Here is a 22,586-nt window from a genome sequence, read left to right as displayed (position 1 = left end):
ACAAAAACATTGTTATAAATATCATTTAATTGCTAATTATGATACAAATATATACTAATTGCTTGTAACGTCTTTATAATACAAAAGTGTACATAAACAAATATTTATTTTCTAGCACTTAAAGCAATTGGAATTTAAAGTATCTGTTAGAGGTTTTTAAGTTATCATGGGTTATACATAATTGTTATTTATTATTCCTATAAAATTATTCAAGTATTTTTGAGGTTTTTCTTATATTAGGTTTTCCTATTGGGTATGGAGCTTCCCGATTGTCCTGCCACTAACAGGCCGTTGGCGGTGGCAATCTAGAATTGCAAGTTAAATGAGGGTAATTCAAAAGTTAATTATATATTTTAATCGGGTCACTAAGTAGTTTGAAGTGAGAATTGCATGCACAGCTTAGAGTTATGTAATGAAGGCGCTCTTGTGGTTTTTGCTGCAGGGCCGACTTCAAATACATCAATTAAATAATCTAAAAATAACAAAGTTAGTTGAAAAAGAAAAAATAGAAGGATTTTAAAGAAAATATTTTGTGAAAAATACATGAAATAATAGCGATATGACCCAATCCAAGTTTAAAAAGGTTACCCCCTTGGTCTACGGAGATGTGCAAATAGAGATGTCAAAAAATGAAAAATGAAAGGATACGTTTGTTTTTCAACTTACGCCGCATTACTAGCAGGCACATCTTCAAAGAGCACCTCCCAGCGTGAGCTGATAATATATATTAAACAGAAGGAAATTATAAACACCACGATGCCAATGCTCAGAGTGGTTATTTCATGCACATTTGACGGACGTAGGAATATACGTGCGCTGAACTGTGACCAAGTGGATTCAGTCCATGTAGAGTATTCGCCTGAACGCCAATCGTAGTCTGTAATGCAAAAATCAAAGATAACTTCTAATCCGCCAACTCCCAAATAAACTTAGTACTCACCTTCAATAAGAAATGCCGGACTTAGTGCACTTGTAAAATTCTGCGTTGTATGACGACACTCTCCTGTGCCATTGACGCCGGCAAAATAAAATAGTGGTAGCTGACTGCAGTTTTCTTTTGGCACATTTGGCTCCGGATGTGAGAGCAGATAGCCGAGCAGTCGATATGTCCAACCTGATGATTCTTGTGAACCACCCAGTACACTTATGTACCTACACATTCGATAAACACATGTTTTGATGAATTTCGCTATTTACTAGAATTCTTTAGCAATGATACTTACCGCATTGGCGGCAACGGTAGACCGGCTGGACTGTTCGGATATGAAGAAGCTTTAAAAAGAGGACAATCGGACGATTGCAGATAACAGTAGAAGAACTCATCCGCCAATATTGGATTGACCACTTCATTGCCTTGGTATTGTTTGCCCGTTAAAGTCTCATAAAGCATCATGGCCACTATGGATGAGACATTGCGCACCTTCATTTGCAAGGAATCGGCGTCGAAGTATTTTTTATCGTTTATATTAGCCAATATTGTATAATCTTCGCTCGTATTGCCATATATAAAGGCCACATTATCAAGATCATCATATATGGAGTGATAGTATTTATTGCCTGGCACAGCGTTCAAGATTAATGCCGGAAACTTGGTTTCGCGACGCAAAAAGGATTGCGCTGATGTGGGTGGTATTTGATAGCCCACGTTTGATTCGATGTTAACATTAAAACCATATCGCGGTGACTTGGCGTATCGGTTGAGCTTTTGCAACAATTGCTGAGCCAGCGGCGTTGCGGTAAGTGTGTGAAGCTTAATATTTTCTATGTCGTCTAGTGTGCCAATATCCAGCATAAACTCAATATTTTCAAATGAAATAGGAGTACTAAGTGTGGAACGGGTAGGAAAAGCCAGATGTTCAATGTCGTAGACAAATCGCTGAGACCCAATGTAGTCATAAGACTCGCCATTAAATGCCACAAAAAGCACATTGCGTTTCGGATCAGGCAGCGTGCTCTGCGCAGGCAACAGTAGGCGCAGCATATGAGCCACATGGGTTAGAGTAGCCAGACTCATCAGCGAATCCATTGCGCCCAATCCTAAAAGTGTGACTGTAAGTAATCATCAAAAATTATCGCTAACTGCACTTACCCAGACCATCGAACATGCTTGTAGTGTCTAAGCGGCAAGACACAATAATAAACTTCTCGTTAGCATTGACGCTGCGTGCAGCATTAGCTTCCAAGTTTTCAGGTGAATTTCGCGGATACAATGTTGCATAAACATTCCGACCCTCCAAGGGATCACAATATTTGCTGCCCCCAAGATTGTTTATAAAATTAGTGCGACGCATGCACACTTCAGAGTTAACAGCTGCTGACATAAAAGACTTTACTTCCACAGCACATAGGCTACGCAAGGCATGGGACGCATAATCAAAGTTGTTGAATTTTTCAAAACAGTTTTCCAGTTTGTCAATTTCTTCAGCATCAGCTATATAGTAAATGGGAAATGGGAAGTCTTCATGCAGTAGACCAGTGCCCCAAGGATTCCAGGTGTTGCCCACGTTGCTAACATCGCAAGTGACAGTCTCAGTTCTGTTGTCCAATTTTAGTCCGCTGTACTGATTGGGACACTTAAGTTCGTGCGAAAATTGACTCATTTTTTTGGGCCTGTTGATTAGCAGCACAACGGATATTATCCTCGGTCCGGCTTCTTTGAGACGTAGCAGGTTGGTCCTTGTAAACAAATGTGGTGGAATCAGGGGAGCGTATGGAGGCGACGGAGGACTACTGAGCAAAAATTCCAAGTCTGCTGCTACATTTATCAAATGCAGCACCCCAACTGAACCAGAGTATGTTGCTGTTATGGAATAAAATTTAAAATTATGATTCTCTTCACCCGGTCCCTCCACCTATGAGCTACTTACATGAGCATCCTGTCTGATGAGTGCCGTTTAAGCGTCGAAAGCAGCTTGCGCCTATAATGGGTTGATATATCTTATCACGCGTGCGTTCGCTAAGAACTAGTGAGAAAAAACAAAAGGGGCTTAAGTGAGTCAGCAGCAAGATTATGTTTATTGGTACGCTTTTCGCATACATATCTTATGAGCAACTTTTTCTAACAATGCTTACCAATTGCGCTACTTTGAAGCAACAACAGCAGCCATATCGCAGCTGATTTCACCTGCTGTGCCATTTACTTGTTCTTTGCAGCTTATGCGCCAATGCTCCGGCGTTATTATTATTAATATATAAATCACAAGAAACTGCACATATGTATTTATGAGTTTTCATACGTGTTATTAGGGTACGTGTTACTTATCACAACTATTTGAATCCCGCAAGTCACAGTTCTCTAGCAATGTTAATGATATTCCCAAAACTCGTTTTTGTTTGACATTGTTAATATAATCGATATATATTAGTGGGATTCCTGAAACTGAGTCAGTTGAAGTGACCACTCTTTTTGCGTACTGATTTAATTTGGATTTCTTGAACAGCTGACAGCCTTTCTGAACAGCAGTGTAATATTTTGTTTTATTCAACGCAGATAAAAAATGTCCAAACGATTCCACTTAATTTTTTTAGGAATTTTTTAACTAGGATTCCATTCGGATTGCCGAATGTCGTACAGCAGCACAGAAAGCCAAATAAAATATAACTTAACTTTAAATATAAGAAGTAATTTGAATTTATCAGAATAATATGATATAGAAATATATATAAAATTGTAGGATTTTGAGAGTCTGATGCTTATTTATACATTTAAATAGCATACTTCTAATTAGCTTCGAATAAATATTCTAGACTTACCGTCTGTACGTACATTAAAATAGTTAATTATTTATTTATTAGTATTAACGAGACGTTAAATATTCAAATAATAAAACGAATTTCAGTAATACAGTTTTCCTCGAAGTAACTTCAAATGGCTACACAGTCGGCAATTAAGACCAAAATGTTAGCGCAAAAAGAGTTTACAGTGCCTATCGATACAAATGTATCGATAGGTGAATTCGTGTTATAGGCTTGGAATTGCTTTACTATACAGCACGTGTGCTGCACTGGTATTTTTTTAGTGTATTTTTGTAAAAACACATTTTTTATATTGTGCCGCGTTCATTGCTTTGCAAGAAACATAATGAAACGATTGACCGATGAACGCACTAAGATTCTCTTTGAAAAACTTGCCAAATAGTAAGTGGCTAGACAATAATTAATATAATGCTTAAAATTAACCATTCAATTTCAGTATTGGCCCAAACGTACAACAACTGATTGATCGTCCTGATGGCACGTATTGCTTTCGCGAGCACCGAGATCGCGTTTATTATGTCTCTGAGCGTATATTAAAACTCAGCGAGTGCTTCGGTTACAAACAAATTGTCTGTGTAGGCACATGCTTTGGAAAATTTTCCAAAACCAACAAACTGAAGTTCCACATAACGGCGCTTTATTATTTGGCACCATATGCACAGTACAAGGTTTGGGTCAAGCCTTCCTTCGAGCAGCAGTTCCTTTATGGCAATCACATACCCAAATCAGGCTTGGGCAGAATAACGGAAAACGCTGGACAGTACCAAGGTGTTGTTGTGTACTCCATGAATGACTTGGCTTTGGGATTTGGCATTCTTGCACGCTCCACTACTGAATGTAAAACCGCAGATCCGCTGACTACTGTTTGCTTTCACCAATCTGATATTGGAGAATACATACGCGCGGAAGATTCGCTATTTTAGTTTTAATGAAATCGCATTTTAATTGTTTTGATTTTATATTCAAGTAGTTTTACCAGGTTTGTAGCTTTAGCCATATTTAGATGATTTTGAATAATTAAGTTACCTATATTTATATATTTTCATTAATCAAAATTGGTTAACTTTACACATGGTACGTAAAATACCGCTAGGAATTAGGATATGTTCCATATATTTTCAACTCAACCGGTTTTATTTCTTCAATAGAGCTCAGTTTATATTTAAGATTGTTAATGATGGTTAAAAATTTGAAATTCCTTGCTCAAACCGGCTTACAACCTTGTTTAAATATTTAGCATAACCTACTCTAGTGGCAAGAACATGTCTAATGCCAAATTGTGTTAAAATTAACAAAATAAAACACATTGCTATATTGACCGAAAGAACTTTAGTGCATTTTTATACCCTGAACCCACTGAAAATGGGTAAAAGGGGTATATAAGGCAGAGGGAAACATCTTCGACCATATAAGGTATATATATTTGTAATCAGCATCAATAGCCGACTCTATCTAGCCATGTCCGTCCGTCCGTCTGGTTGAAATTGACTTGAAATTTTAGCTGTAAGTCCTCCTAGTGTTTTTGTTTCTTTGAATTCTATCAACAGCATTGCAATTGCGATGCAATTGTATTGTTTTCAGCGCTGCTATTTTAATTTGTATTTCCTCATTTAGATTAAATTATTTGTGTGGCTGTTTAAAAGTGGCGGCAGCAAGAAGGTTACAGCCACTGCGATCTTAGTTTTCGAAGGTTTGAATTGATGCATTTTGTAGAGGACTTAAGAACATCGTTGAAATATGTATGATCCTTAGCCGGATTAAAGTTCAATTAAAATAAATCCAACCTTAAACCTTTCTCTTTTTGTTTTATGCTTCCTTTCCTTAATTCATTCATTCCTAATAGTGCCCTAAATTCATATAGAGTATGGCATTAAGCTGTCTAAAATAAAGGGTTTCTATATACATCAAATAATTTTCATACATATGTATATGTATGTTTATTTACGCGGTGCGTTATGCTGGTATTATGTTATGTCTCAATCCTGTTATAAAGATTGTCTGCTTTCAAGAATATTATGAATGTAATGTCTTTGATGATAAGTATTAAAGTCCGATATTAATGGTTTGGCTAGATTGTTTTGTAGCAATGTATGTTTACTACCACGATATTGGTGTTAAAAGAAAAAAAGAACCCAATACCTGACTATTTTCGAAAAATGATCAAGAAAGTTGTCTTATTTTTTTTGGAATGCATAAAATTAAACAGCTTCGAATTCATCAGTTTTTTATCGACAACTCATTCGACACCTGTACAACACATCTTGGGCTCCAACTTACATTAATATAAACTTATTCAAAGCTTCAGCAAAAATGTTTTCAAAAGCAGCTCGTAACACTTGAACGTGGCTTCACCAATTCAGTTTATGTATGTATTAAATGTTTTAAGTTACTTGAAAATGAAAATGAAAACTATTATTTTGGTGCCACTTTACAAAATAACAAGTTTTAAAATGTAAGCAAAATAATTTCATTATTGACGACAAAAGTTTCGCCCAATAACTCCAGTTCTCAATCCAATTAGTTAGTCATTAAAACGAGTAAAGCGTGTATATTAGTTTTGTACAAATGCATGAAACAGGCAATCCAATAAAGTATATATATTCTAGATCAGGACGACGAGCTGATTCGACTTTGATATATCCGGCGATACGTGTGTATCAGCTCGTCGATCTCGGCAACTACAGAAACTATAGACTATTAAATTTAAATATATATATATTATCTCGTAACAATTCCTAAATATCGATAAAACGACTGGATTTTTGAAGGATTACTCAAATTTACAAATTTAATTTTTAAAATAAATTTATAGCACAATGACAGCAGTTAACAATTAAATAATTTGTATTTATTTACCGCAATCAACGATTATTTTTTGAGTCATTATTTTTGAGTCAACTTAAAAACACCTGTTGTAGCGTTAGATATATACCTGTCCAAGCATAGGAAGCTGATGGCAACCAAAAAAGCTTCCGAACAGAGCTTTTTATGTGAAAACAATGTCAAGTGTGAGCTTTTAGGTTTAGCGAAATGCCATTGAGTAATTTAGCAATGGAAGAATGTTGTTAGCATTGTGTATCCGTAAGAAAAAAGCAACTAAATACAAATTCAATGAATCATAAAATATGCTTGTGCAATTTTATTACTTTGTAAAATAAAATATATTTATTAGATTCTGTTTCATAAAATCATGCATTCTTTTCTTATTGGAATTTGACGCAATTGGCTTAACAGCCCGGCTAGCTCAGTCGGTAGAGCATGAGACTCTTAATCTCAGGGTCGTGGGTTCGAGCCCCACGTTGGGCGAAAACTTTTTTGCTGTTAATTTTCCTATAGGAAAGTTTTTTAATTATGAAGCGATAAAATATCACTGATGGCTAGTCCTATAGTCGTACACAGAAGTCAAAAACATTTAGATTATTAAATCCTGACAAACAAAACTTTATAGAAGCTTGGACGATATGACGATATGATCCATGTTGCTTGTATTTTGAAATTGATACCGTTAAGCGAACCTGACCGGTTCAATAATATTCTCTAGATTGTAAAATAAAACAGGGTATTTTTTGTTTTAATTTTATTTAATAAAATTAAACAGCTACGGAAAAATTTTGCTTAATGGGCAAGACTTAATTATAAAGTACAAAAATGTTCTTGGATGCAACTATGGTATTTTTTAAGCAAAGTCGAGACTCACAAGTCCTTTAGATTTTAACTGTGAACTACATATTAAAAGTTTTCCACGTGCATACGTGTTAATGTTGTCATAGTAAATTGAGAAATTTGTACCTACAATTACAGAATATATTTCGAATTTATTCCGTGCTTTTATTTATTTGATTTATGTTGAACATACAGACAACTTGTATAGATAAGTGCTAAGTTTTCTACATATTAAATTGAATAAAATTTAATTTCAGGCAACATTTATTCATTAATGTATTAATTAAGTATTGCCTATTGTTACGGGATTTATAAAAACCATTAATATAATATAATATAATATAATAGAATATAATATGTATACGATGTATAACGCGACTTGTGTGAGAAGCGAATAAATTTGACGGTGGTACTTATGAAACTTATAGAATATAACGACATTTAGGCTAATGACTACCAAAATGTGGAGTTTCACCATTTGTATAGCTAATTTAATAGCTTACTGAATTTAGAGAGCACTATTGGAGCATTTAAAGTTTCGAACTATGGTTGTTGATTTATTGAGGCACATTCGATGGATCACCTAAAGACATTACCGTAAACATTAGATTGGGATTTGTTAGCCGTGGCTTAAGAAGCCTTCTAGAAATGCTTCCTCATGCTCATATGAGCTGAGAAAAAAAACGGTGTCAGCAAAGAGAAGAGTGATACCAAAAGGTTAACCAGATATTGATGATTAGCTTAAAAATATCAAAAAAATAAATTAAATTTTTATTGATTAAGTGGAATTTTGCATTGAAACTCACCACCACTGCAAATGTCATGTAAAATGTCCTCCACATAGCCATTATCATTATCACAAAGACACAGTTTAGTTTTACTCGACATGAACTTGGAAACCCCAATGGTACGATTATTGTTTTCGAATTGACAAACCATCCCATCTTCACACTCGTGATTGCTGTTGCATCTATGCCGCAGACCTGGAAGGGGATAAACACTTGAGTAAGCCTATTTATAATAACAGAATAATCTAAAGGAACTAATCTTTAAAAACAAGCTTTTTCCATATTTCTTTAAATGTAAAAACCTATCTCTGTTTATAGAAGGTTAACTTGAGATATATGATTGGACAATAGTTTATAAGCGGCTACTTAAAATAATAAAACTAAAATTTGTTATAAATGCAATTATTCGATTGTATCCTTGCCTTTTGCGATTAAATTATTAAATATATTTCTGCATTAATTAAGACGGGATAATGACTTTATCAAGTCTATATATGTAAATGCAATAGGGCAGCTGATATTAATGTATTAGTTTCAAAGCTTCAGCCACATAGAATTTAATTGCTTTGAAGACTTTTTCATATAAGTAAAATAATATAAATATATAAATATATATGTGTAGCGTACGTTGGTATGGTATAATTTTATGAACAATCATACATACTTAAAATGCCCGGAGTCAGAATATTAACATGTAATATGTAAGTATATTTGCAATTTTCTGAGCTGTGCATGTCACAAATTGGCACTGCGGCGATTTCATGCCTTGCCGTTTGAGTCACGACATTCTCAAATAAATTTGACATTACGCTACCATAACGAAAATCTCTCCCGATGTCGCTTTCAACATCGCATCTTGTATGTGGTAAGTAATGTTACAAAACAATGGCAAAAAAATTACAACAGCAAATAATAAATAAGCAGACTGGGCTATTATACTAAAATGTCATATAGATTCCAATGGAACAGCCAGGTGCATTTTTAGTTTTGTAGGAAATACTCTATGTTCTCAAAATAGTCTAATAAAACTGACAAACGGAATGTTTTATTTACATATATGGCTGGTATTTACGAGCCTTGAGCAGTTTAAGTTTACTCTCATGCGTTAGAAGTCAATAGATTCAAGAACTAAAAGTTGAAATCATTTTTTGCTGACATTTTAGTAATAAAGCCATAAAGCGAAAAATAAACGTTTTTTTACAAATCCGTGTGAAACACGTCATTAATTAATTTTCACAAAGGTCATTAAAAATGAGTCAAAGGCCGAGCGGATGGCAAATAAAAAAGTTTCATACACTTACGATATTCACAATTCGTATATGATTTTATAGTAAATACAGTCTGATAACGTGCTGCCCGAGCACATCGTGTTTGTAACTTAGGCCGAAATCTTGAAAAATTAAAAGGTCTCCATCAAAATGTTTGAGAATGATGTACATATATGATGGTGCTTTGTTTAATTCTCATTTGCAACCCCTTCGTACTTGAGTTACTGACAAACAAAACAGCTTGCTGCCAAGAGGGTGGGCTCTTGAATTATAAATGTAATGTGCATGCCTCCCAATTAGGTACGTACTAGCTAAGGCATAAAAATGTTTCTACCTTTGAGCACATCTGGACAGAGTCCATTCGAGGGCGGCGAATCATCTCCACATAGGCAACGCATCTTGTAGTCATTGGGGTCCTTTACACAACTGGTGCGTTCTGTTGTTGAGCAGTCATCGTGGGTGCTGCACTCGCGACCTTTGACTGAAAAGTAAATAAATCAACGTAATACAAATTAATGATTCTATAAGCACACATTTTGATTATCTTTATATATAAAACTATGTCCTGATTGACTGACTGACTGACTGACTGACTGAGTGCTTGCTGATCAACGCACAAATGTTTTTATAGTTACCCTTCGTATGTAGTTTCACCACGAAGTGTGGGAAAACGGCGATAAGACGGTCATGCGATCGGCCTCCAACTTATTTTAAAGAACTTTTGTTAAAATTGATTTGAGAAGTTTTTTATAGTTCTCATAAAATTCAACCCTCTTGGATAGAAAATGCAGATCAAAGATATTTTTGTAGGTTTAAGTTTCATCCTATTGAATTGTAACTTTTTTTCAAAAATCTTTGTTAGAATTCATCTGATAATTGCCTAATACTTTCCGCAAAATCCACACTGCTTGGTCGCAAGCTGCGAATAAATGAATGGGCAAAGTTTCCGGTGAAAGCTCATTACAAATGTCCTTAAAAAAATTAATTTCGTACAGATACAATTTGAAGCAAAACTCTTGATTCTTGATTCTTATATACGCCATAGTCATTAACAATATATTTACATATCTGCACATTCCCCCCCGCTTCTCCTGGCTTACACTGCGCGTGATACTCCGATAATTTGACCGATTTGTCTGCTATTAGCATTGTTGTCATTGCATTTGATTGACTTGTTTGATCAATTTCTGATTTATGCTGGAGTTCAAAGCCGGAAAAACGGTTTACTTATTTGTACTAGCTAGTCGAGGTGCCAGACATGGCATGTCATTAGGCGCTAGGGAGCTGAAGCAGGGTAACGCTCATTTTTTGGTATTAGGGAAGTAAGATTGTTATTTCTTGTTATTTGTTTGAATAACAAGGTAGTACCTTAATTGCATTGGCTCTATATTTTTTGTTTCTTGACATATTCGGAATTTTGATAAAAATAAATAATTTTTCTTTAAAAACACTATTTGTATAAAAACAGCAAGGCATATATACACATCTACTTTTTGGAGACGTTGTTTTGAAATAATAAATAATAAAAAAATAAATATATGCATATAGAGTATGTAAAGATTGATAAAATGGATACCTTAAGCAAACTGAGCAATAAGGTATTAAAATATACTGCACGTGTGCGTTATGTATCCAAGGGTATTGCATTTTTGGCACCCCAAGAAATGTACTACTTTTTTTTTTTTAACTCAATTTCAAATTCCGTAACATACAATTTGTTACATAGTACATACATACATAGCAGCCACAAAAAAATATGCGACTGTAAAAAACGGTTTCAAGTGAAACACAAAAATTCTGCTATTGCTAGAATTCCTTTTACCTTGGCTTCGTCTACGAGTTCTACTTACTTATGGGACCTTGCGTGGGCGGCGGTTGATTATTGGTCTTGCCGAATGTAGTTAAGGCCGTGGAGCTCACCCCAAAGAGTATGATGAAGACTCCGAAGAGCATAGTCAGGCTGCCACACTGTGTGAATCGCTTCAAGGGCTGCATTTTAGTGCACTTTCAGCGAGCGCAAGTAGGCAAAATTAGGCGCCAAACTACAACTTTTATATAAATTATTTTATCGCTTACGACTACAAGAGAGTTCGCACGCACTATATCTTTGAAGAGTCTAAACGTATTTTTAGTCTCCGATGTACTTGAGCAACAATTTTTGCACAACAATAATTGTGAGCACACGAAAACAAATTGCTTTAATCCGTTGATTTAGTCAAAAATTGTGTGTTCAGTTTCAGAAAAGTATTGTTACCAAGCAACTAAGCAATAGATTTGTACACCTTATATTTCACTTTTCTATTTGGATATTCTAAGGATCTGACCCAACAAAGCAACGAACCAGTCGCCTGCGCGTTCGAAATTCAAGTGATGAATTTCCTGAGGCACACGTAGCTTAAGTTTTCTACACTAACTGCATGGTACGGCTCAACGGCTCGAAAGGGACTTACTACTCTCTCGCGCTGGTCCGCGGGCCTACCCTTGAGCCCCAGTCCGCTCTCATGGAGCACCAAAATTTGATAAACCTGACTACGAAGCCTGCATACTCTCACAGAGCTTAAAACGGCTCGAAGGAGTATATTGCGAAATATGTAAATATGTATGTGTATACTTGTATTTGTTTTAATGCTTTCTCACAATAAGCCCAATTGCTTTTAATAAAAATATGTTTTATTAAAAAATTGTCAATTAACGCCTTTAACTAACATTGATGGGGGTTGAGGGCGTGGAGAAGCGTCTTTGAAAAGTGGGGTACACAGACGCGACGATGCGAAAATCTGAGGTTTCTTTTGAACTTTGCTAACTCGAAATTTGAGTTTGGTCGCGTTTTCAGAGTATCTACTATATATAAATATATATAAATATATACAAATATATAATAAATATAAAAATATAGTCATATATATATATATATATATATATATATATATATATGTATGTATGTGCTCATAAACTAAACTGTAACGCACTTGTGCTGGCTTCGTGTTAGTTGCGTTAACGAAGACGAATTTTTTTGTGTATTCTTACCTTCGTGCTATTTTTTTATTGTTGTTGCGTTAAAGTCGATGCGGCCTCGTGGCAACCTCGTCCTCGCCCTGGTGTAACTCTATGTGTGTATTATTATAATGGCGAAGTCATTAGAGCCATTGCATAGCCTAGTTTTGAAACCTTCATCTAATACGTGCACAAGTCACACACAACAATAAAGGGTGGCATTAGCACGCACAACAACAACAACAACAACAACAATCACAAGAGCAACAACATCAAGAGTAGCCAGTTTTGCTAAAACAACATCAAATACTTATTTTAGCCATTATTTTTGTTCTTCTTTGCCCGGCTTTCGGGTCGTGGCTCTAATTACATTTCACTTGCACTACCATCAATTCTGAGTGGGCGCTTGTTGCTTTTGCCTCTCTTGGAAAGGTTGCGTGCCACGCCCACCATTTTGAAATTGCCAATTTTACAAATCAGCATTTGCATATCCAATAAATGGATTTCACGAACGGCTAAAAAGGCAAAAAAAAACCACAGTGCTCTATGTATGTGCATACTATCTCAGTTGTTCATCTAGTGCCCCTTAGTGCATCAAGTATGTAAAAGATGGGAATCTATTCAGTTCGGGGTATGTCACTCTTGTAAACGATTGTTTTGATCGGGCTAGATCAAACAACTATATAAACAAAATATATTCAAAAATCTTCGGTACCCCAATAAATTATGTCTTATACACTCATGTGCCAACGTGCAGTTACCACCATAGCTCTCTCGTGAAATGAAATGTATATATATTTCTTTTTGGCATTATTGATAAATTTTCTGGCGCAAATCCTAGGCAAATTATACAGAACAAGCACGAACTTGCCAAAAGCCACACAAAAGGAGTAAATTCAAAATTGGATAGCTGCAGCTATACGTGGAGCCTAGTAATTAAGGAACCATTTCTTTGTCCACAATCTGGCTGCCATGTTATTCTTAACTGATGATTAATTAGTGCGACATAGCCAGCAAATGCAAAGTGCCCAACTGAGCGAGTATATAATTTCCTCACGAAATCTGTGGAGTTGGCCATGAGCATGCTAAGAGGTCATCATATTTACGCAGTGAAACCAGAACCCAACCCATCCACATCAACTCTTGAGTGAACGCTAATTTTGGGTACTTTAATTTCATATTATCGTCAAGTCTAATTGCACCTATACCCAGAATGCTCTGTTCCAGAGCCGTATTCCAAATGCTCCGGTTTCCTACATGCATATTAAGTAAGCGTATTCGGATCAATATCAAGATAAGGCATGCGAAATAGAGGTTAACAATTGTTTCGAAATTGTTTGTTTTGCGTCACACTCATTTTCAATTAAATTCGTTCAAACTCATTTCCACCCCTTTGGTGGAAACGGGAGTTAAAGATTTGGACTGTGGTGTTTCGGGTTCAAATTGATTACTTAGAATCTTTATGAAAATTCATTTGAAACTTGTTTCACAGTTGCAGAATTAAAGCTTCCTTGGTGAAAAATGCGATTTTTTTATTGATGTTTGAAACTTGTCTAATTTGCCTGAAACATAACAAATTCGTTTCACACTTTTCGCAATATCCAACTCGAAATTATAAGTTTCGTCGTTTTTGAAAATATATCCTTCTCTTTTAGATGATTCCAACTCCGTTGATTCCAATTTACGGGTCTTTATTCGGCGGATCTTAATAATATTAAGATAGAAGTGGAGCTCAAAACTTGCCATGAATTTGAACATATTTACAAATAGATAGGAATGGAGTTCAAAGCTCGCCACGAGCAAGTCTTATACTTTTATTCTTACGCCCTTATCGCGAAAATTTCATAGTACACAACCCTTAAGGCCAACCTAGCACTGCAAAGAACCAAACAAATATACAAACCTACTCACTCTTGTGCCTATATGCATGTATACATATAGATATTGTATATATGTGTAGGGTCCAGTGAGTTTTATATTCCATGGGGAGACTAAGCAAGGCCTGTGGGCAGTTTTTTGATTTTTCGCTTTATTATTCGTGTTCGCAGTAGAGGCATTTGACCTTTAAACATAAAAGGAAACACCAAAATAGTGAAAAATATACAAGCCTAGTGTACAAAATGTGAAAGCGCACGGAATAAATTGAATAATTCCTGCGTAGTTTATCGGCATTTCCCTCCTTTCAATATAATTTCATTTTGTAAGACAAAAATTAAGAGTTAGAAGCCTAAACAGAGTAAAATTTCTAATAACATCGCCGACACAAAGAGGGACTTCATTTGTCAGTCCAGCCGGCCTCTTTTTAAATATATTAATTAAAAAGCAAGAGCTAATGATGGAGGATAGGAATGGAAAATCACTGACCCGTTACAGGGAGAATTTTAGTCCGGTGAGCTACACCCATGCTCAGAGCTAAGCTTGGTCAGTGAATTCTTTTACTGAAACCGACGATTTTAAATTTTTGGTCTTTTTAAGAAATCTTCGAAAAACCGACAATTAATTACCTTTGCAAAAGTACGACTTAGAAGATTTTTTATTATAAGCAAAATAAGACCCCACAGCAATAATATATTATTTTATTTAGGCCCTTTAAGTTTATATAAAATAAAAATAGATCAGATTCTTTTCATTTTACTTGACTTGACGAAGAAATACATAATAAAGCATTTGATTGTATATGCCTTTTGCAACCGAATCCACAAAAGGGTCTACCAAATAACCGAACCAACCCATTGAAGGTCCATTAAGGACTCTGTGGTAGATGGAGTTGCGGGCGAGCTAGGGATATCCGGCGATGAGTCGAATGACTCAATTCCGTAGCCTATACTGCCGATTTTCAATATTTTAATATTTCAATGAATGTGTCGATTAAGATTAAGATTAAGACCTATGTCCTCTTAAGGCACGCTAAAGGCAAGTTTATCTTTTTTGAAAATCGATAGCTTTCATTTTTATATTGAAATCGATAATCGCACTGTCCGTCCTTCCTTTGCCTCTACACTATGGAAAATGTTACTGGGGGTACCCAAATTCTTTCGAGGTGTATAATACACAGTCCAATAACAGCTTACAACAGATTACTCGTTTAATCGGATATATCGATTTATCGATTGATTTTTAGATTCTATATTTCAAAAAAGGTTGTTCTAGCTCTGAAATTCAAAAAGATTCGCCACGCCTCCATTGGGCCTAAACTTATTATCAGAACACTTTATTTGGCGTGGATGTACAGGATATACATATATATATATGGTAGCAACACATACAGACATACATATGATAAATAAAATTTATACAATTTACATAAAAGTTCAAAGCCGAGCACCCAGTATGTCAAGAAACATGCAAATGCGTACGTGCATACAAAAGTGAAAGTGCTAAAGGAACCTAAACACAAACAGCCCAAAAATTCGAAAATTAGAAACGAAAAAATCAATGGCGCATACTAAGAAAACTCTTGTAACAATTTCAAGCAATGCGCTCGGTCCTAGTCCTGTGAGAAGGATAATGGTGAAGAACGAAATGCGCGATTAAAGCACGCTGAGTACGGGAAACGAGCTCGTTTCGAAGTATGTTTTGGCCGCAAGCGAACGTTTCATGCAGTACCACGAGCCCCATGGTATGCCTAGGTTTCTTGGTTGTTGACTCTGTAATATTGATGACGGCTCAGGTGCACGCCATCCATGACATCACCACAGTTCTCCCATTTCTGTTGCACGGCCCGTACTAGTCTACAATTAGTGTGAGTGCTGAGCGCCTAAGTCACATATAAAAATTTACCGCATAGAGCTATACGGGGAGGCCCAACCTGTAGTTATGCTTATAATTAAGAACGCCCAACAAAAAGTCTACAAGCACAGCCCCAAAATCTGCTCAGAGAGCTCAAACAAAAACAGACAGATATAATAATAATAACGAAATTTCAAAATAGCGCTGATATTTTTAAATTCGATTAAGAAGGACGTAGAACATAGTAACTAACATATGTTACTAGCGGGTATAACCCGGCCTTGCCGGGTTCAAAATGATTTTGAAACTCATTGGACGGTAAACAAATAACTTTAATACAAACGTTTTTCGCTAATTAACCCCTGTTGTGGGTGCAATTTCCCAAATCGATAAAACTCATTAAGTTTCAACATTAAGTTTTTATATAGAGCTTTGAAAATAAGAAACTCGTACAAAACTTAAATCTTCAATCCATCCAATTTCCATCTTCTTTTTCTCTTGGAATGAATAAAGCTAGCAATGTTTCTGATACTGCTAACCTTTTTGCTTATTTTTTCCAATCAACTTACTCCGCTCTCTGTCGTAATAATAATTTTTACACTCCTACTATTTCCCATTCCTTTTTCCTTTCTGCTCCAAATTCTTTTAAATCTGCTGACCCTCCTGGGCCTGACAATATGCCTAGTTGTCTACTCAAGGAGTGTAGCTCTACCTTTCTTCGTCCAATGTTAAAACTTTTTAATAAATCCCTTGAATATTCCGTCTTTCCATCTCTTTGGAAAGAATCTTATAACATTCCTCTCCTCAAGTAAAGTGGAAAGTCTGAAATATTACAGGGGCATGCAAAACTGTCCGCTATCTCTAAATTTTTTGGAAAATTAATCACTTGGACTTTGCAACATTCCTGCAAATCAGTTGTCTCCCCTGTTGAACATAAATTCTTAAAGAATCGGTCAACCACGATCAACCTGCTTGAATTTACTTCCTTGGTAAATGATGCTTTTCTTTCGAAAATGCAAACTGATGTCATTTACTTCAGTAAGGCGCCTGACTCTGTCCACCATGATATTTTACTTCTTAAACTTAACCGATTAGGTTTGCCTCCGCCTCTTTAGCTTTGGATTAGTTTCCTATACAAAAGGTAGGACCCAAAGAGTAAAGCTGAGACATGTGTTCATCTTGGACCTTTATAATAAACAATCTCCTATCTGTTATATCACATGGTCATGTAGTTATGTATGCGAATGATGTAAAACTTATTATTTCATACGCTAGTCTCCTACATTTCTCACGTCTACAGGCTGATTTGAACGCAATGCAACGTTAGTGTTCGGCCAATCAATTGCATCTACATTTCTCAAAGTGTATGTTTATGATTCTTCTTCTCTTAATACCCTGAACCCATTAATAATGGGTATATATTGCATATTGTATTTGTGCAAAATGTAAATATATATAACAGGCAGAAGGAAGCATCTCCGACCCCATAAAGTATATATATTCTTGATCAGCAGCCGAGTCGATCTAGCCATGTCCGTCTGTCTGTCCGTCCGTCCATCCGTATGTATGAACGCAAGGATATCAGAACCTATAAGAGCTAAAAACTTGAAATTTTAGATATAGGTCCTCCATCCTGTTTTTTAGGCAATTTTGGTAAATAATAAGAGCTAGAGTCCCCAAACTTAACATGTAGCTTCTAGAATAGTATACATATTTGCATTTGGTGTTGGAAGAAGAGGGTTCAGGATATCCCCTAGTCGGGAGCTCCCGACTAGAACCTCTTACTTGTTTACATTGGTGCTTGTGCAGTCACAACTAGCTCACCAACTTTTCTCCTAGTTGTATGATCAATACTACTAGTCAATTTAAAAACACTTTGTAGATTAAACTTTTTTTGAGAATTGAGAAATTGTATTCATGTGACTGTCACTGTTCTAAATCAATTTTCTGAGGCCTTGAAAAGCTATATTGATTGATTGATTGATTTTTAATTAGAATTTAAATTAAACCCGGTCTAAACTTGATTGGATTAATTTTAATTATTTAAATTCAATTACCATGCCAATCAGAATATTGCTTCAGTTTTAACCATTAAAATGTCACCTTGGGACTGTAAGCAATTAATGACACCGGCACACCTAAGATTCAAGAACCTTGTAGAATTGTGCTCAATTATGGTCTTAAGGGATTTGTTTTGAAAGGATATATATTACATAGTAGATACAGCTATATGATATATTAGTCGGACGTTGATAAATTCCGCGCATTTATATGTGCAGCAGTATTTCGCGCTCGTTTGCTTTATTAGTGATAAAAATAAATTCGAACTACTTAGTAATATACCACTTCTACTTGCCTCTGCCTCTACTCAACAGACAAACCAACAACAAATCGATACTGAAAAGAAAAACAATTAAAATAGCAGCACATGTACACAGCAATAAAAACAATACAACCAAACAGCATAATTCCACCCGGAAGTATGGAAAAATCGCGAAAAACATTTATATGAAACTTTTAAGCGTACCATCCGATCGGCCTCAAACTCAATTTCAAAGTTCTTTGTTCAAATTCATTTGAGGGGTGTTTCACACGTTTCCAAAAATTTATTCCTCCCTGGTGGAAATGGGGGTCAAAGATTTGATGGATGACGTTTCGCCCTCAAATTCATTTTCAAGGATCTATATGGAAAATAATTTGAGACGTGTTTCACAGTTTTCGCAAAATTTAAACTCCTTCGTTAGAAATACGATTCAAAGATTTTTTTGGGAGAAGTTGTAAGTGGTATCTGATTTGCTTCAAAAGTATTTCCAAAGCTCTACATAAAAACTTAATTAAAACGCGTTTCAACAATTTGGGAAATTCCACCCGCAAACGTGGTAAATTGGCGGAAAACGTTTGTATGAAGTTGTTTGTTTATCGTCCGATCAGTTTCAAAAACATTTTCAAAGCTTTTTGAGAACATTTATTTTATACGTGCCACGAGCAAGGCCCGCTTGTATAAATATATATATATATATATATATATATATTATATATATATATATATATATATATATATTATATAAACATATATATATATATATATACGTGTAAAAAAATATACGCCAAATTACATTTGGTTAATTTGTTTTCTTCCATTTATTGCGGCACGTGTTTCCAGTTTATACAAATGCGTAAGTTCCTTCCTCATGAATAAAATGAAATTACCTCAACCGGCATAAGTATCAAGAACTTTGTGGTTGATATGGTTCATTTCCTGGTCGGCAATAACACTATGCATCAGAATTCAATTTATTGTTACCGCGTTTGATTAATGAAACCAACTTTTTTTTTTTATTGATTTAGGGCCTTCCATAATTAAATGAATTTTTAATAATTTTAAAATATAAAGGCACCTTAACAAGAGCTTAAGAGCCGCTAAGCTTTAAGAATGTAAAAAAAAAGTAATTGCTTTATTTTGGAACGTACCGCTTTACGCGATTATAGCAGTGAAGAATGCTGGAAATCGACCAAACGTCAGGTTACGCTCACCATTTAAAAAAACTGTATTTCCTCTATTTAAAATATGTTCGCATTATCAAGATATATTGACCATAATTTTTATATTGAATCGGGCCATACCCACGATCTACTTAACATTTTTAGTTTGACAGCTGCGAGTTTGACAAGTTGGAATTTGATAAGTTCGAGCTATGTTCAGAGTCCGACGACAGTGGTATATTTGATGGCTGTTGCGGTTGCTGTTGGGGATTATGTAAATTATGCGGCTGTTTCGATTGAATGGCAATGCCTGATTCATAATTAATGCGTATCCATTGACCCTCACTGTTTTCTTTCCACAAGGAAACATTGTTATCACCACCAGTTACGGCCAGAACGTTGCCGGTGGTGGACCAGGAAATACTCCATACTGCATCGTCGAACGTGTGCAGTACACTTGATGTCCACTGCGATAAATCAGCATTGCTGCTCCATATAATAACATGCCGATCTTGTGAGGCCGAGGCTATCTGCAACCGTGGCAAACCAATTGATGGTGCCCATGCCACATCACGAACCCAATCTGAATGTGCTTCGAGACGGTGTTCTTCAATCCATCGATCGTTATCATCACGCCAAACCTTGACGAGATTATCGCAGCCACCGCTAACCAAACGTTTAACTGCTGCATTGCGCGAAGTGACACGCTGATCAAAAGCCGGATCCGGTGCCTGTGACGGGCACCAGGAAATAGCATTCACTCCAATTGTATGTGCATTGGGTATCTTTTTTGCATCCCAAACACCGTACTCCGTGTTGCATGTCAATACAGAAATTGAACCATCTGAGCTGGCACACGCTAGAACTAGACCGTATTCAGGCGGCGCAAAATCCACGGAGTTGACTGAGGAATCGTGATTGCTGTACTCAAATCTGAAAAGCGGCAAATCAAAGAAGGAAGTATAAGGCAAATGAATGATGAAACATACATATGCAAACTAGGCTTTACTAGATAACGAGAGCGTCATTAGCATAAATACATATGTACATACAAACATAACACTCACATCTTAGTCCAATCTCTGGGTGTAGTCGATTTCCATATAATTACTTTGCGATCATAAGAGCACGATGCTAATATGTTGCCAAACTTAGGATGCGCCCATGCTACTTGCCATACTGGCCCCTGGTGTCCTTTAAGTTCAGCAAGCGCCTTGTTGTTTTTACGTGAGTGAAAAATTCGGACGCTGCCGTCTGACGAACAGGTGGCTAGCAGCAGTCCGTAGAAATCCAGAGAAGCATGGTGAACCATGTCCTCATGCTCTGTGTCAATTTCCTGTAACAAGCTCACCATCTCGATTGTACTCAGCTTAACTCAACTAATATAAAATAGAAACGCTTATTCTCTTCGGCTCGCAATCGTTTGACGTGGAAAATGAGCTTCAAACGATATGCGATATCAGAAACAAAATCTATCGATGTTGATAGACTATCGATATTTCTTCACAATGACTTTCCGATAGTTTTAAATTATTTTCATCGCTATGAGATGAGCAAATGCGACTTATTTGGACGTTCCTTATGTGGGCTGACAAAAAAAGTATTTACGGTTTTACTTGTATTTATAGTTTTTTCTAGCTTAATTTAATACACCTTCAATTGGCTTGCATTGCGATATGAAGTATTTAGAGTATATATTTGTTATATTAAATAAAATCTTGGGTTAACTTGCTTAATAGAATGGCGATCTAGACATATTTCAGTATTTTTTAAGTATTTTAGTTTTGTTAAAGTATGAATTTTAGTATTCCAATTTTGAACTTTGGCGTTTTTATATTCAAATTTTACTGTCACTCTGTTATTCAGTTGACAAATTTCCACACATACAGTGTACAGAGGCATTTGAAAAGGAAAATATGGTAATAAAAAGCATAAAATTGATTTGAAAAGTAAAAAAAAAGGAAATAATAATAATAAACCACTCCGCACATGCAAACTTGTTAATACATATTTTGAAACTATAAGCTCTGCAAATGTAAAATGGATTACATAACCTTTTAAGGTTACCAAATTGCTACCGCAAAAAAAGATTAATTCTATTTTATCGGATTACAGATGCTGTCGCAATCAATTTTAGCCGGTGTCCGTGTTCTACGCACTGAGGCACGTCGCAACATTGCCATAGTTGCACCAGCTCTGAACAAGGCATCCGATCCCATCCAGCAACTGTTCCTAGACAAAGTTCGCGAATATAAGCAAAAGAGCGCGTAAGTAGCTAATAAAAATACGAGCATTCGATCTTCATATATTTATAATTTATTATTTTCAGGGGCGGCAAGTTGGTCGACTCTAATCCTGAAATTGAGCGAGAACTGAAAAACGAGCTAGAGCGTGTTGCCAAGCAGTACGGCAGCGATGGAAAGACCGATATGCTTAAATTTCCCGAATTTAAGTTTCCCGATGTGAAGATTGACCCAATATCACAAGGCGCCAACTAAACAACACTATGAATTCGTTAAATTGTTTTAAGTTATTCTCATCCAGAGGGCTGCCTGTATGAACTTGAATCAAGCAAGCGACTATTAAATCGGCACCAAGTCAATAATAAAACACGATATCGGAAAAAGCTTCTTATATAGTACATCGTGTAGTATTAAATGTGCTGGCAGGCTTACAAGACATAATCTATCAGTTTTTTTTATAACTTATATCTTTAAATGCTATATTTGAGTCATGAGTGTTATAGCATCAAAAATATGAGTCGTAAAGGCATTAGGTATAAAATTGATGTACGTTGACCTATGTCGCAGTTGCAGTAATCGCATGATACCAGGATTTATTGTAAATTTGGGAAACCTTTGTTTCGACAATTTAAAGGAACGCAGAACGTAATTTCGAACTTAAC

The 22,586-nt window shown here is 35.8% G+C and overlaps 5 protein-coding genes and 1 non-coding gene across 8 annotated transcripts; 3 read left to right on the top strand and 3 right to left on the bottom strand.

The window, feature by feature from the left end:
• Window positions 1-44: 44 nt before the first annotated feature.
• On the bottom strand, window positions 45-3,259 carry LOC115761850 (nicastrin). 2 transcript variants are annotated; one of them, XM_030703832.1, is made up of 7 exons: window positions 3,073-3,259; window positions 2,868-2,963; window positions 2,090-2,800; window positions 1,224-2,037; window positions 941-1,152; window positions 667-877; window positions 45-305 (listed from the first exon to the last, which is right to left on the bottom strand). In XM_030703832.1, the coding sequence occupies exons 1-7, from the start codon at window positions 3,134-3,136 to the stop codon at window positions 281-283; spliced, it is 2,133 nt and encodes a 710-aa protein (XP_030559692.1). In that variant the 5' UTR covers window positions 3,137-3,259; the 3' UTR covers window positions 45-280. The 2 variants fall into 2 exon arrangements, with proteins under 2 accessions (XP_030559692.1, XP_030559693.1); XM_030703833.1 differs by having other exon boundaries at window positions 47-472; window positions 3,073-3,258.
• A 729-nt stretch (window positions 3,260-3,988) lies between these two features.
• LOC115761902 (60S ribosome subunit biogenesis protein NIP7 homolog) lies at window positions 3,989-5,080 on the top strand. Its single transcript, XM_030703917.1, has 2 exons — window positions 3,989-4,137; window positions 4,193-5,080. The coding sequence occupies exons 1-2, from the start codon at window positions 4,082-4,084 to the stop codon at window positions 4,677-4,679; spliced, it is 543 nt and encodes a 180-aa protein (XP_030559777.1). The 5' UTR covers window positions 3,989-4,081; the 3' UTR covers window positions 4,680-5,080.
• Window positions 5,081-6,989: 1,909 nt separating this feature from the next.
• Trnak-cuu lies at window positions 6,990-7,062 on the top strand. The gene has a single exon. It is a non-coding gene; the product is annotated as a tRNA-Lys (tRNA).
• Window positions 7,063-7,369: 307 nt separating this feature from the next.
• LOC115761922 lies at window positions 7,370-11,819 on the bottom strand. 2 transcript variants are annotated; one of them, XM_030703939.1, is made up of 4 exons: window positions 11,326-11,819; window positions 9,810-9,956; window positions 8,226-8,402; window positions 7,370-8,159 (listed from the first exon to the last, which is right to left on the bottom strand). In XM_030703939.1, exons 1-4 carry the CDS (start codon window positions 11,468-11,470, stop codon window positions 8,062-8,064), a joined length of 567 nt encoding a protein of 188 aa, XP_030559799.1. In that variant the 5' UTR covers window positions 11,471-11,819; the 3' UTR covers window positions 7,370-8,061. The 2 variants fall into 2 exon arrangements, with proteins under 2 accessions (XP_030559799.1, XP_030559800.1); XM_030703940.1 differs by lacking the exons at window positions 9,810-9,956; window positions 11,326-11,819 and adding an exon at window positions 9,509-9,532.
• A 7,496-nt stretch (window positions 11,820-19,315) lies between these two features.
• LOC115761874 (protein SEC13 homolog) lies at window positions 19,316-21,280 on the bottom strand. Its single transcript, XM_030703877.1, has 2 exons — window positions 20,749-21,280; window positions 19,316-20,614 (listed from the first exon to the last, which is right to left on the bottom strand). Exons 1-2 carry the CDS (start codon window positions 21,033-21,035, stop codon window positions 19,843-19,845), a joined length of 1,059 nt encoding a protein of 352 aa, XP_030559737.1. The 5' UTR covers window positions 21,036-21,280; the 3' UTR covers window positions 19,316-19,842.
• A 222-nt stretch (window positions 21,281-21,502) lies between these two features.
• Window positions 21,503-22,322, top strand: LOC115761875 (ATP synthase-coupling factor 6, mitochondrial). The gene is made up of 3 exons (XM_030703878.1): window positions 21,503-21,600; window positions 21,797-21,948; window positions 22,011-22,322. The coding sequence occupies exons 1-3, from the start codon at window positions 21,598-21,600 to the stop codon at window positions 22,177-22,179; spliced, it is 324 nt and encodes a 107-aa protein (XP_030559738.1). The 5' UTR covers window positions 21,503-21,597; the 3' UTR covers window positions 22,180-22,322.
• Window positions 22,323-22,586: the final 264 nt, after the last annotated feature.

This window comes from Drosophila novamexicana, unplaced genomic scaffold (genome assembly GCF_003285875.2).
Source record: "Drosophila novamexicana strain 15010-1031.04,08,12 unplaced genomic scaffold, DnovRS2.1 tig00000512-arrow-arrow-pilon, whole genome shotgun sequence".
Lineage (NCBI taxonomy): Eukaryota > Metazoa > Arthropoda > Insecta > Diptera > Drosophilidae > Drosophila > Drosophila novamexicana.
Note: the sequence above shows the minus strand (reverse complement) of the source record. Positions and strands in the feature narration are given on the sequence as shown.

What these genes read in the sequence shown, in the direction of transcription:
- LOC115761850 (XM_030703832.1), bottom strand. Translation starts at nt 3,136, where the DNA reads ATGGCACAGCAGGTGAAATCAGCTGCGATATGGCTGCTGTTGTTGCTT. An exon ending in TCATCAGACAGGATGCTCAT is followed by an intron (nt 2,801 to 2,867) that starts GTAAGTAGCTCA and finishes ATTCCATAACAG; the next exon opens with CAACATACTCTGGTTCAGTT. An exon ending in AAGCATGTTCGATGGTCTGG is followed by an intron (nt 2,038 to 2,089) that starts GTAAGTGCAGTT and finishes TCACACTTTTAG; the next exon opens with GATTGGGCGCAATGGATTCG.
- LOC115761902 (XM_030703917.1), top strand. Translation starts at nt 4,082, where the DNA reads ATGAAACGATTGACCGATGAACGCACTAAGATTCTCTTTGAAAAACTT. An exon ending in TTTGAAAAACTTGCCAAATA is followed by an intron (nt 4,138 to 4,192) that starts GTAAGTGGCTAG and finishes ATTCAATTTCAG; the next exon opens with TATTGGCCCAAACGTACAAC.
- LOC115761922 (XM_030703939.1), bottom strand. Translation starts at nt 11,470, where the DNA reads ATGCAGCCCTTGAAGCGATTCACACAGTGTGGCAGCCTGACTATGCTC. An exon ending in GCCCACGCAAGGTCCCATAA is followed by an intron (nt 9,957 to 11,325) that starts GTAAGTAGAACT and finishes TTTACTTTTCAG; the next exon opens with TCAAAGGTCGCGAGTGCAGC. An exon ending in ACATGACATTTGCAGTGGTG is followed by an intron (nt 8,160 to 8,225) that starts GTGAGTTTCAAT and finishes GATATTTTTAAG; the next exon opens with CTAATCATCAATATCTGGTT.
- LOC115761874 (XM_030703877.1), bottom strand. Translation starts at nt 21,035, where the DNA reads ATGGTGAGCTTGTTACAGGAAATTGACACAGAGCATGAGGACATGGTT. An exon ending in CCCAGAGATTGGACTAAGAT is followed by an intron (nt 20,615 to 20,748) that starts GTGAGTGTTATG and finishes GCCGCTTTTCAG; the next exon opens with ATTTGAGTACAGCAATCACG.
- LOC115761875 (XM_030703878.1), top strand. An exon ending in GAATATAAGCAAAAGAGCGC is followed by an intron (nt 21,949 to 22,010) that starts GTAAGTAGCTAA and finishes TATTATTTTCAG; the next exon opens with GGGCGGCAAGTTGGTCGACT.